The sequence below is a fragment of the Diabrotica virgifera genome, chromosome 5, assembly GCF_917563875.1.
Source record: "Diabrotica virgifera virgifera chromosome 5, PGI_DIABVI_V3a".
NCBI classification, from domain to species: Eukaryota; Metazoa; Arthropoda; class Insecta; order Coleoptera; family Chrysomelidae; genus Diabrotica; species Diabrotica virgifera.
In genome coordinates, this window is record NC_065447.1 from 76,118,424 (window position 1) to 76,133,079 (window position 14,656).

General features: G+C 35.1%; 1 protein-coding gene across 1 annotated transcript in view; it reads right to left on the reverse strand.

Moving 5' to 3' along the window:
- Positions 1 to 14,656, reverse strand: part of LOC114326691 (modular serine protease) — a 176,779-nt gene that overhangs the window by 78,759 nt on the left and 83,364 nt on the right. Inside the window, exons 4-5 of the mRNA XM_028275106.2 lie at positions 10,187 to 10,318; positions 2,871 to 3,227 (exon numbers count right to left, since the gene is read on the reverse strand). Of these exons, the coding sequence (XP_028130907.2) occupies positions 2,871 to 3,227; positions 10,187 to 10,318 (489 nt within the window). The remainder of the gene's footprint in view (positions 1 to 2,870; positions 3,228 to 10,186; positions 10,319 to 14,656) is intronic.

Below are 14,656 nucleotides of genomic sequence, written 5' to 3' on the forward strand. Positions count from 1 at the left end.
TGTGGACTTTTTTGATGTTTTTATCGGTAACAGCCTCTTTGGGGCGTCCACTGCATGCATCGTCCTCGGTGCTCATTTCGCCTCGTTTAAACTTAGCAAACCATTCCACAACGGTTGATTTTCCTTGTGCAGAGTCCGAATATTGTTTATCAAGTCAAGATTTGACTTTAACAGTATTTATTTTCGCCAAAAAGCAATCAAATATTAAGGTACGAAATTCCTTTTTATCCAATTTTTTAACTAACATAAGTGGCTTCACTTAAAATGCTATATCTCATAAACTAATAGCAAATACTATTGACTGTAATACATCCAACTCCCACAGAAATCTGGAAGAACGTTGCCACTAGCGCCACTGTCGGCTTGCGGTGAAACTACGTTGTGACAACGTAAAATTTGACTTGAACATTCAAATTTAATTTTATAAATTTTTGAATAACAAGCTAATTTTGCTAAATTAAACTAAAATAAAAATAGTTCAAACACTTATACAAAAACAATAATAAAGCAATTTTATAAATGTAAGGTTAGATTGCTCTGGTTATCACCGTAGACCGCCTAGGTGGCGCTATTTTTTTACTTCCTCAAATGTAATGGGAAATGTCAAGAGTTGTATGTATTACAGTCCATAGTATTTGCTAATAGTTCGACAGCTGTCAAATTTATAAACGCATCTTTTGAAGGTTAGGGCTGACTAAAAATCATATGGATTTAATACCAGTAGAGCCATCTATGTGTCAACCTACGAACTTTTCAGCCCGCCGATTAGATTGAGAACTTAGTATGTAATTTATTCTACTTATACTAAATGTATAAATACCAACACCATATAAACGCTGCTTTGGAAAGAAATACAACTTCAGATGAAAGTATAAATAGCTTAAATGAAAACATAATTAGAGCCATTGAAGAAAGTCAACGAAAAAACTGCCCAAAAAAGAAGAGAGATGAAAAAATAAGCCCAGAAACTAGAGAACTAATCAAAACGCGAAGTAAAATGAGAGGAAGCGAAAATACTGAAAAAAGTGCGTTAAGAGACATCAACAAGAAAGTGTCAAAGGAAATCAGAAAAGATCTAAGGAAGTATAAAACTCAAAGCATCCAGAAAACCATAGAAGAAAATAAAAGTTTGAAAGTTTTACGAAGGAAATTGACCAACGGAAAATGCGAAATACATAAATTAAAAAATAAAAACAGCGAAATAACATCAAACAGAGAAGATTTACTAAATATCGTAGAAGAATTTTATTTGGAACTATATAGGAGCCAAAGGCTGAATCAAAATAATCTGAGGGAAGCGGTTTCAAAGAAAATAATAAACCAAGGCTCCGAAATACTACCAGAGATAACCACTAGCGAAATCCATCAAGCACTGAGAAAAATGAAAAATGGAAAAGCACCAGGTGAAGATGGAGTCGTAATAGAGGCCATTAAAAACGGAGGCCACATTCTTATAGGTAAAATAAAAAATCTCTTCAACTTATGCCTTCATCAAAAGTCGATACCTGAAAAATGGAAAACCGCAGTAACAATACTTTTGCATAAGAAGGGAGATAAGACAGACTTAGAACATTATAGACCCATTAGCCTGCTAAACCACTTATACAAACTCTTTACAAAAGTAGTGACATCAAGAGTAGAAAATAAGCTAGATTTTTACCAGCCAAAAGAACAAGCTGGATTTCGATCAAACTTTGGGACAAACGACCATCTGCAGGCAGTCAAGTTACTAATTGAGAAGTCAATAGAATATAATAAACCCCTTGTCCTAGCATTCGTGGATTTTCATAAAGCCTTTGACACGATAGAGCTGGATAGCATTTTAGAAGCTCTAAATGAATGCCGCATTGACTACCGTTACAGTACACTCATCTATAATATTTATAAAGAGGCAACAATGAGTGTTAAGTTACATGATAAAACCAAACAAATAAGCATAGAACGCGGCGTAAGACAAGGCGACACACTCTCGCCAAAACTATTCATAACTGTTCTGGAATATGCCTTTAAGATGCTCAACTGGGACAATAAAGGGATCAAAATAGATGGAGAAAAGTTAAATCATCTTCGTTTTGCAGATGACATAGTCCTTATAACTGATGACCTAGGAGAAGTAAAGAAAATGCTAAATGAGTTAGACGCTATCTGCTGGAAAATAGGCCTGAAAATGAACTTTTCTAAAACTAAATTTATGACTAATCTGATTCCTAGCGGGCAGCTGATTATACGCGAACAAGAAGTAGAACTAGTGGAAAAGTACATTTACTTGGGTCATGAAATTAGAATTGGCAGAGATAACCAAACATGCGAAATAAAAAGAAGATTAACTCTTGCTTGGGTAGCCCACGGAGCTCTGAGAGACATATTTAGGAGCAGTATACCGATCGGTTTAAAAAGACAAGTGTTTGACCAATGTGTGCTACCGGTAATGACATATGGAGCAGAGACACTGACTCTAACCAAGGCAACAGCGTCGAAAATGCGGGTTGCTCAAAGGCGCATGGAAAGATCCATGCTGGGCGTAACTCTACGGGATAAAATAAGAAATGAAGATCTCAGACAAACAACCGGTATCGCAGATGTTGTAGAACGTATCACCAGGCTCAAATGGAACTGGGCAGGACACGTCGCCAGGCTGAAAGGTTCAAGATGGGCACGAAAGCTGATGGAGTGGAGACCAAGAGAAGATAAACGAAGTAGAGGAAGGCCGCCTACACGATGGACAGATGATATCAGGCGGATTAGTAAAAACTGGCAAAAATCAGCACAAAACCGTGAAGTGTGGAAACAATTGGGGGAGACCTATGTCCAGCAGTGGACGTGAATTGGTTGGATGATGATGATGATGATGATACTAAATGTATACTTACGGTCCTTCAGGTGCAACTGTCACAGGTGGTTTATCGGTAATAACTACAGGTGGTTTATCGGTAATTACTACAGGTGGTTTATCGGTAATGACTACTGGTGGCTTCTTAGTTGTATTCTGTTGTGGTGGGGTTCCACAATTACGTTCATCGGAACCGTCAATACAATCATTATTACCATCACAAGGTGCGTAGCCCGGTACACACGCGCCGTAATCACACTTAAAAGTGAAACCAGGGCAAAACATGTCTGAGCAGGTTTCTTTAGTTTCATCTGATTTATCATCACAGTCAGCTACACCGTTGCATTTGAGATCTCGGTGTATGCATTGGCCATTACTGCATTCAAATTCATTTGGTCTAAAACATAATAAAATAATAAAAAGATCTGTACAGGACAGGTTTTTAGGGCGATAATAAATTATGTTTGTTATAACAATGATAGGAAACACATTTAAATATTTCATTAGAATATTACTCTTCATTAATGGCGACTGGTGAAGAAGTCTGTCTAAAAAAATGATGTAGAACCAATTAATTGTATTTCGTATATATTTTCGGTAGTAATTGCACAAGAGCTCTAAAATTATCGAATTTTTTCCGAGTGACACTTTGACAGTTTTAATTTCACGACCCGAAGGCGAGTGAAATTATGTCAAAGTGTCACGAGGGAAACAATTCGATAATAATTTTAGAGATCGAGTGCAATTTGCTGCGATTATTTCATAAATAAAACTGTTCAAAACCAAAATTTTATTGTAATTTATTTATGTAAGTACAAATTACTACAGTTAAACACACAGTTGTTATAAATATTTGACGGTCGAAAGTCATCACTTTTATAACTTTTAAAACAGTAATTGGCATTAATGTCACTGAATGTATTTTTTCGTAGCAACGAAGGGCAGGACGTAATATACTTGACGACGGGATATTATCAAAAATTATCATTTTAATTTTTATTTCTGTAGTTTTTATTGGCCAGAATCTCCTATGAATGAAATAATCATAATTATTCATATGCACACTTTTATGTTGAAACTTTATTCCATTGCAATATATTTACATAATAGAACTAAATTTTACAACTATTACATGTGTTTTAAGTGTCCGCACTACATAAATATATTCGGGGCTGATTTCATAACATCCGATAAAGGCATGCAATTTACCATGGAACCAACACGCAGTATATTTTTTGAAGCCTATCGCTTTACAGACACGTAGTTAAATTAGCTCTGAGGAGATAAAACTTAGGAAAAACAATAGAAAAAGACAATCAAACTTGTGAGATCTTACGTCGTATAGGCTTTGGTCGAACCTCCCAAGGCTACTTGGGAGGTTCATAGCAGAATTATTCTAGTAATTCTTATTCTATAATCTTAATATAATATTAATCTATATTAACTTATTGATATAATAATGCACCAAAAATTGCTACTTATTTTTGTCCAGTGGCGTGCGGACAATTCTGGTCCTTCGCCTTGATATAAATTCTTAGAAAATTTATATAGATTGATCTTTTTGTTTATTGTCCTAAATCGATAGCCTAGTCGATAGTACTCAGTTTTTGCTACCACATGTCGAGAAAAGCCAAAATTAATGAAAAAGTTACATTCCTTGTTTTCCCCTGTACTCTTCATATGGTTCCGAGTTCCGAAACCATCACTTTGACTAAACATTCTGCAAATAAATTGAGAATAACCCAAAGAAAAATGGAAAGGGCAATGTTGGGAATAACAAGAAGAGATATGGTATCAAATAGGATAGTGAGAGAGAGGACCAAAGTAACAGATGTCATAGAAAAAATAATTGCACAAGCCAAAGATGGGCTAGACATGCTAGAATGGGAGACCTTCTTCTTCTTAACGTGCCCTATCAAGTCCCCTTGACGTTGGCGATTAACATGGCGAAACTGTCTCTGTCTCGAGCTATTCTAAATAGGTGTTCTGCTTTCTTTATTCCTGTCCACTCCCGGATATTCTTCAACCAAGAGGCCTGCTTTCTACCAATTCCTCTGCGTCCTTCGATTTTACCCATCATAATAAGTTGAAGAATATTATACCGGTCTCCCCTTACTACGTGTCCAAAATAGGCCATCTTTCTATGTTTGATGTTATCAAGCAGCTCGCGGGTAGCATTTGCTCTCTTAAGGACTGCCACATTTGTCAGCATAGCCGTCCATGGTATTTTCAGAATACGTCTGTGAAGCCACATTTCAAAGGCCTCCAAACGGTTAATGGTGGATATTTTTAATGTCCATGCTTCGACAACATACAAGAGGACTGACCAAATGTAGCATTTAATCATGCGCTTTCGAAGTTGAAGTTGCAAGGTATCATTACAGAAGAATGACCTCATTTTTAAAAATGTCGTGCGGGCTATCTCGATTCTACATTTTATCTCTTTATCTGGATCTATTTGTTCAGTAATATGGCAACCAAGATAGTTAAAACTGGGTACTCTTTGAATTATATGACCATCAACATATAACCGTGAATCTTGATGGGCCAAACGGCTAAATACCATGTATTTTGTTTTTGAACAGTTTATATTTAGGCCAAACTCTCTTCCCACTGTGTCAATGGCATTTAAAAGGTGTTGTAATCCATTCATATCATCACTTAAAATAACTGTATCGTCTGCATATCTGATTGTATTTATCAGAATTCCATTAACCTTCACACCCCATTCCAAATTATGCAGCGCCTCCTTAAATATTCTATCTGAATAGAAATTGAACAACAGTGGGGACAGTATACAACCCTGTCTGACACCTCTTTGTATTTTGCATATTTCTGTTGATTTTCCATTTATGCAAGCTGTCGCTGTTTGACGTCAGTATACTTTTTCTATGATTCGTACATCTTGACTATCAACTCCTTTATCCTTTAATATTTTAATTAATTTGTGATGTTGTACTCGATCAAAGGCCTTCTCATAGTCAATAAATACAGCAAAGACGTCTTTCCTTTGATCTCGGCATTTCTGCAATAACACATTTAGTGCAAAGAGTGCGTCCCGGGTTCCCAGTCCATTTCTGAAGCCAAATTGTGTTTCATCCTGGTCTTCTTCACATTTATCTCTGATTCTACTGTGGATGATACGTAGAAAGGTTTTCAAGGTGTGGCTCATAAGGCTTATCATTCTATAGTCGCTACAGTTTTTCGGACATTGTTTTTTTGGTAGGGTTATGAATTCGGACTTTAACCAATCTTCAGGGATATCACCAGTCGAATAAACATCATTGAAAAGTTTGACTAGTATTCCAATGTTTTCCTCATTTATGAGCTTTAACATTTCTGTAGGTATGTTGTCGGGCCCAACGGCTTTCTTGTTTTTTGCCAATTTTATAGCATGTTGTATTTCTGATTTTAGTATTTCTGGTCCTTCACCTTCATCTAAAATGTCCAGTTCTTCGGGTCTATCATCATTATACAGTTCATTTATATAATTATACCAGGTAGTTCGAATTTCGTGTTCGTCTATTATCATTTTTCCCGACGACTCGGTTATAGTATGTGGAGTTTTCTTATAATAAAGACCAGCTACTTCTCTAACTTTTTTAAACATATTAAACGTATCATGTTTTTCATTCAACTTTTGTAATTCCTTGCATTTATCCTCCATCCATTTTTCTTTAGCTACCTTTATTTTTTGTTTAATTAGTTTCTGTTTTTCTTTGTATACTGTTTTGTTATCTTTCAGTCTTCTTTTCTGCTCCATCAATTCCAGGATTTCATCAGTCATCCATTGTTGTTTTTTGTGCCTCTGCATCGTTGTTGTATATTTTTCCATTACTTTCCAGGTAAGATCTTTAAACGTGTTCCATATTTCTGTATTGTTTTCATTTGTTGAATTCTTTAGCTGATTATTCAGGTCATTTTCTACCAGCGTTTTGTTGGATTCTGTTGGATTTGTTGTTTATTCGACTTTTTTGAACTTCACTTGGATGTCAGCTATTAGAAGGTTATGGTCTGAACCGATATCTGCACCAGGATATGTCGTTGATCTCTTGACACCATTCTTAAATCTCTTGTTTACTAGAATATAATGTATATAACTGGTATAATCTATCGCCTCTTTCATTGCTCTCCCCTAGTCCATATTCACCTATCAGGTCAGATCTTCGTCCTTGACCAATTTTCGCGTTAAAATCTCCAATAATATATGTGATTTAGTTCCTTTTTAGATTGTTAAGTGTCTGTTTTAATTGACTATAGAATGATTCAACATCACTGTCATATTTCTTTTCTGAAGTAGGGGCATATATCTGGATAACATTGACTTTCAATGGTTTACTATTTAATTGGAGTATCGCTAGTCTGTCGTTTACAGGTACAAAATTTTTTACATATTTCTTGAATTTAGATGTTATAAATATGCCAACTCCATTCCTATGATGTACGTCATCTTCTACACTTCCAGAATAGTATAGTGTGCCTTCATTTTGTTCACATGTTCCCGCTCCAGGCCAGCGGAGCTCACTGATGCCCATTATATCAATTTTTAAGCGTTTAACCTCTTGAACTAAGTTACTGAGCTTGCCTGCTGCATAGAGGCTTTTAACATTCCATGTGCCCAATCTGATTGTACTGCTAGACATTTTTAAAGTTGTCGTACTTTTTAAATTGTAGGGGTTTCGTGTGGTGACGACCGGGAAGGCCCTACAGTCTGGTGCGCACCCTTCCCTGCCGGATCTTGGTTTCCGAGATCCATGATCAGTAATACTCTGATTATGTTTGGATTGCGCCATGTTAACTTTACTCGGGAGAAATAATTGGAGTGGTTTCCCGTTGCCTTCCCCAATGATTTTTCTGGCGCATTAGGTTTACTCCTGTGGGTTGGATAATCGGAAAGGATTTTTGGATATTTGGTAGGAAACTTTGATCGGGACATGACCTCCTCTATTTGGGTTTGGGGGATAGCCCTGGCTTGCGTGAGCAGGGTCGCGTCCCTGAAATAGATCTGACTTACACCGGGATCGTATAAGTGTATCTATCCGCTACTACTAACCGCTAATGGAGACCTAGAGAAGATAAAAGACACCAAGGTAGATCACCAAAAAGATGGATGGATGACTTGAGATAAACAGTGGGCAATTGGATACAGAAGGCACAAAATAGAGAACAATGGAAGAATATGGAGGTGACCTATATCCAACCGTGGATGCAAGAGGTTGAGGAATGATGATGGTTATGGAAACTTACCATTCGATTAGTTAAGTATTGCGCGTAGATATATACTAAATAATTGTTTTGTGTTGAGAAAGTTGAAGTCTTAATCAATGATACTGAGGGTGTGTGAATTATTGAAACTAAACTTTAGTTCTTTATGTTACGGACAATGGAAACAATAAAAAAATTAACGACGCATGCAGAGTTAGATTTAAAATAAGTGCAATCTAGTTATAAAAGCCAAGCGAGATTTACGCGGAAGATTGTCTCAAGTGTCTACGCCAAGTATTATGGAAAGAGTTCATGACTCTAGGGTATTTAAAGGTACTTCAAAAACTATGCAAAATGAGCTCTTAGATTGTATACTTCAGATATGAAGGATTTTCGTCAGAAACCATATGGAGAAACAAATATCTGACCACGGAAAGCAAAATAAAAGTATACAAGACAACAGTAAGACCGTATAACATATGCAGCGGAGACAAGGACCGATACAAGAAAGACGAAACAACAAAAATATCGAAATGAAAGTATTAAGATCAATAGCGGGCATATCATTAAGAGACAGACAAAGCAACAGAAGTATACGAGAACGATGCAAAATTCAAAATATTAACAGGTGGATAAAAACAAGAAAGAAACACTGGAACAAACATGTAAACCGAATAGAACCAGATAGATTAGCGAACATCTGTAAAAACAACAAGCCGTATAGCAGAAGACCCGTTTTAAGGCTGCCGAAAAGGAGGAAAGACAATGTACAGTCAACAACAACTGAAACAGAATAAGAGGCAGACAAACAGGAGTAATCCTAGTCGCGCGAAGAAGAAGAAGAAGATATGAAGGGAGCAAATTTTAAGTGAAATACATAGAACAGTCCTCATTTCTTGCAAAAATGGTAGACGATACAACAGATAGTTTTACGTACATACATTCAGACGCTATTGGTCCTTAATATATCCTAAGGAATACAATGTGGGAAGAAAGATTAAGGGCGCTGCCATGTTGTCTATCAAAACCACTTTAGTTGGAGAAATTTACGAATGCAAAAAAGAAATGATAGGAAGGTTCATCTCTGATAAAAGCAGAAGAATTGAGTTTAATTTTAAGAAGTAGGCTTTTGGTACGTTTTTTTGGCCTATTTATCTTTTCGTATTTTCGAATCAGCGGTCCCCTGAACAAAATTATACAAGACGCTACTGATAACACGTGTAATGTGCAATCCCCTAATTTATTATTGTTGCTTATTGTTAAAAGGTGGAGTGGCGATTTTGAACATTTGATTTAATAATCAAATAATTTTAATGCTTTTTCGATTAATTTCGATTTATGTTCTACGATAAACCTAAATGACTTTTTATCGATAAAACTTGATTTAGTTTTTCGAATGTGGGATTTTACGTAGATAGAATAGTTTCTGAAAAAAAATGTGTTTCTTAATTATACCGAGCGATATAGCCGAAAACCAGTATTCTACTTCTTAACTGTCAAAAAAAAGCTAAAGCACCTCCTTGGTATAACTTGTATAATGTAATCAATGGTATAACCACAGTATAACCGTGTATAACATCGTTGTTTCTTGAAAATACGAATAGGCATAGAAAAATAAAAAAATCGGATGTTGCTGAATAGTGAACAAAAAACCCTTCAAAACAAAATGCTACATACTATCTCTTTTCAGTTCAATATTTAGTCTAGTGTACTACGGAAAAACGTCAAGAAAGATGTTTGAGAATAAAGAGATCTCGTATTGATCATGATCAAACGAAGTTCAAGAATAAAATAAAAGAGAATAGAAGTATATGGACATGTGTGGGAGAGACTGATATATTTCATGTGAAAGAAGGACTGCGCCAAGGCTTGGATCTTAAATCTCATTAGTGCTGGATTAGTTAACAACGAAACTAGGTACAGGGTCATATTCCCTAGTTCTTAATGTATGCTGATAATGTAGTACATAGTAGGAAATAGTGAAAGCGATTTAGGACAAAAACTGGAACAGTTGAGACAACCTCTTGAGAAAAAAGGTTTAAAACTTAGTAGAACACAAGCAGAGTGTTTGGAATACTCATGCTTCCACAATACGCTCATCGAAAGCATAATTTTATGTTAATTTTAATCTAAAAGTAAATGCATACTTACTTGCAATTGACAGATGGCGCGTCAGGACAATAGATCTCATCCGAATTGTCTCTGCAGTCTTGGACTCCATTGCATTGTTTGTCTGGATCTATACAAGCACCGTAATCACAAACATATAAATACCCAGGGCATCTGAAATTATGAATTAATTATTTATTTTAGATTAATCCTCCGTTAGTCGCGCGGTCTACAATCGTAGACTACTCTCCTTTAAGTGGTCGCCAATTGCAGAAAACTGCACATACGCCCCCATCCCGCTTAGTAGCTGTCACTAATACTTCCAACTTACTCTTACTCTTCAGTTTGCTAGACGCCGCCGATCTCTTTGCATTATTTTTTTATCATTATTCAAAGAGCACTGGTCTACAACTGTAGACCGCGCGACTAAGCGCGTCCCAGTTTTTAGTTGTATGGAGCGTGTCTACTTAAGTTGGAAACATATGGAAAACTTTTTTAATATTAATTTTACGAAAAAAAGTTATTCTTCATAAAAAGTTCTGCATGGTCTAAAACCTGAGATTCAACCATCAGATATCAAGTTTTATCTATATTATACATGGTATGTCAAAAAGTATGAATTTCCCTTAAGAGTAAAGTTCCTTTATTTTTCTAATTATCGAAAATCCTTATTACGGAAAGTTGTTTGGAATTAAAAACTTTGATTAAATATGCAATTACACGCTTCTAATTAAAAAATAATTTTACAAATTTTTCTCAAATTACGGATACCCAACCTCGTTTGTATTTATTACACATAAGATAACTATTTTTTGATTAATTTTACGAAAAAAATTATTTTTCATAAAAATCTCTGTATTTTCTATGACCTAAGATGCAACCATCAGATATCAAATTTTATTAATTTTATACGAGGTATGTCATAAAATATTAATATCGATCAAGAGTAAAGTACCTTTATTTTTTACAATATTGAAAATTGCTATTAAGAAATGTTGTTTATAATTAAAAACTATCTTTTAATACGCAATTACATCCTTCTAATTTAAATATTGTGAACTTATAAAGGTACTTTACTCTCTACCGAAATTAATATTTTTTGACATACTTCGTATGTAATTGATAAAATTTGATATATGATAATTGCATCTTAGATTTTAGACCATGCAGAGCTATTTATGAAGAATAACTTTTTTTCGTAAAATTTATAATAAAAGAGTTCTCATATGTGTAATAAATACAAACGATGCGATATGGGTTATCCATAATTTGAGAAAAATTTGCAAAAATTGTTTTTTTCAATTAGAAGCGTGTAATTGCATATTTGATAATAGTTTTTATTTCCAAACAACTGTTCATCATAAGAATTTGCCATATTGAGAAAAATAAAGGCACTTTACTCTTGAACGAAATTCATATTTTTTGGTATACCTTGTATAATATTGATAAAATTTAATATCTGATGGTTGAATCGTAGGTTTTAGTCCATGCAGAACTTTTTATAAAGAATCACTCTTTTTCGTAAAGTTAATAATAAAAACGTTTCCCATATGTTTCCAACTTAAGTAGACACGATGTATATACAGCTAAAATGTAGCTTGCTGTGTATATAAAACTAACAACATAAATGAAAATGTTTCAAGAAGCGACTTCATTGAAAACATAGCATGGGAACTAATCAAACCGCAAATTGAATAATGTGGATCAACTATACTCTCCCTGCTAAGAAAACTTAGACGACGAGATCGCGTACTGCTCGGAGTTCAAGAAGTCGTACCCCCTCCCCCTAATATTCCAACAAATTACGTGGGACGATGTTGTATTTGTGCACGAATTTGCAATATGTCAACAAGAAGGGAATGCCAAAGATGTGACAAATTTACATTCAAGGATCATTTTGGGGATATTTGCACTGAATGTTTGACGGACTAAAATTGTGCCACTTTGACAATTTAATAGTTTTGTTCTTTTTTTACTTTTTAGTTCTATTCTTTATTATTCATCCCTATTGGTCATTCCTTAAGTTTAATGATAAAAAATATTTGTGTTTTTTACTAAATTAAGCTTATTTTTGTGACCATTTTCATTTACTTGCGAATAAAGACCCAAAAAATCATGACCTCGTTTTTAGTTTTACCACTGTCAAAATGAAAAAAGCCAAGGAACAAAACATATCTAATATCTGATACCAAAAAAGCGGACATAAATAAACATGTTATTAACCATTAATTTGTTAATTTTGTCAAAATCCGGTATTATACGACAAAAAACTATTGGTCTACAATCCTAGACCGCGCGACTAACGTAGGTAGTATGATAAGATTGATCCAAAAGATGGCATAACCCAGAGATCCAAAGTGAAAGTTTTCCTCCAACACAAAATTGTTCTATATGGTCCACATAATGTTCAAAAAAAAGTCACACCATTTTGAGCGTCGGGTTTGGGGGGGGGGGGGGAGAAATCGGTAAATTCGAAGTTTTTTGCGTTTTTCGTCAATATTTCTAAAACTATGCGGTTTAGCATGAACAACCTTCTATACAAAAATGTTCTACATTAAATTTTAAATAAAAAAGGTCCATTGCATAATCCTTCTACAATGAACGGTTCCAAAGTTACAGAGGTATTGGTCCAAAAAAAGGCCTAACCCAGACATCAAAAATAAAAGTTTTCCTCCAACACCAAATTGTTCTATATGGTCCAAATATGGTTCAGTAAAAAGTTACAAGCATCCGGTTTGGGAGGGGGGAGATGGGGGAGAAGTCGATAAATTAGTAGTTTTTTTTTACGTTTTTCGTCAATATTTCTAAAACTATGCTTTAGCTATGCTTTAGCGTAAACAATATTCTATACAAAAATGTTCTACATGAAATTTAAAACAAAAATGTCCAATACATAATTGATATAAAATCAACGGTTCCAGAGTTACGGAGGGTGAAAAGTGGAGGTTTCCGATACTTTTTATATTTTTTGGGTAATTAATGATGATTTTGGGTTGTGAGGTTGACGTTTCTTTAACGGCTTATCACTAATATACCATAGGCCACTGATATAGCAAATTTGATTTATAAAACCCAATCCTGTTAAAGAAAATCAGTAGGAAATTGCCCAAAAAATGTAAAAACTATCGAAAACCTCCAATTTTCACCCTCCGTAACTCTGGAACCGTTGATTTTATAACAATTATGTATAGGTCCTTTTTTGTTTTAAATTTTATGTAGAACATTTTTGTATAGAAAATTGTTTACGCTAAAGCATAGTTTTAGAAATATTGACGAAAAACTTGAAAAAAGTACTAATTTACCGACTTCTCCCCATCTCTCCCCCAAACCGGACGCTCAAAATGGTGTATCTTTTTACTGAACAATATGTGGACCATATAGAACAATTTGGTGTTGGAGGAAAACTTTTACTTTGGATGTTAAGGTTAGGCCTTTTTTTGGACCAATTATACTATACTACCTCCGTAACTTTGGAACCGTTCATTTTAGAAGGATTATGTATAGGGCCTTTTTTATTTCAAATTTAATGTAGAACATTTTTGTATAGAAGGTTGTTTATGCTAAATCGTATAGTTTTAGAAATATTTACGAAAAACGTAAAAAACTACGAATTTACCGATTTCTCCCCCTCTTCCACCCATACCCGACGCTCAAAATGGTGTGACTTTTTTCTGAACATTATGTGGACCACATAGAACAATTTGGTGTTGGAGGATAACTTTCACTTTGGATGTCTGGGTTTGGGTCTAGTTATACCATACTAAGGGTTAAAACGAGATAGTTCCCGGGAGTTGGCTGTACACCAACAACAAATAGTTAAATAACTCTTATCATCACCATCATCAACAGCTATTCCATCTATCGTCGGATGTAAGCCTCCCTTACGTGTGTCCATTCATATCTGTTTGCTGTTTTTTAGATCCATTCGTGGCCAGCCATTCGCTTGATGTCATCAGTCCATCTTGTTAGAGGTCTCTACTTCTTTTGCTTGCCCTTGGTCGCCACTGGAGAATTCGCTTTGTCCAGCGGTTGTCTTCCATTCTTCCTATGTGTCCTGCCCAGTTCCATTTTAACATGGCAACCTTCTGGATCACATCTGTTACTTTTGATCGCCTTCTTATTTCTTCATTGGACTTGCGATCACTGAGCTTAATGTTGAGCATTCTCCGTTCCATAGCTCTCTGAGTCACTTGAAGTTTCTGGACTATGCTGTTGTTAAAAGCCCAAGTTTTGGTTCCGTATGGCAGTACTGGCAACACGTACTGATCGAACAATTTTGCCTTTAAGCGTTTGGCAAGTTTGATTTAAATACTGTTTGTAATCGACCAAATGCTGCCGATGCTAAGGAACATCTTCTATTTAAATCAGCATTTAGGTTAAGCTTTGACACTTCTATTTTTTGTCCCAAGTATATTTATACGACTCAACTTTTTCTATATTATTGTTGTCCAGAGTTATATTCCCATTTATATCTAGAGATTCGTTGGTTAGATATTTAGTTTTTGCTTGATT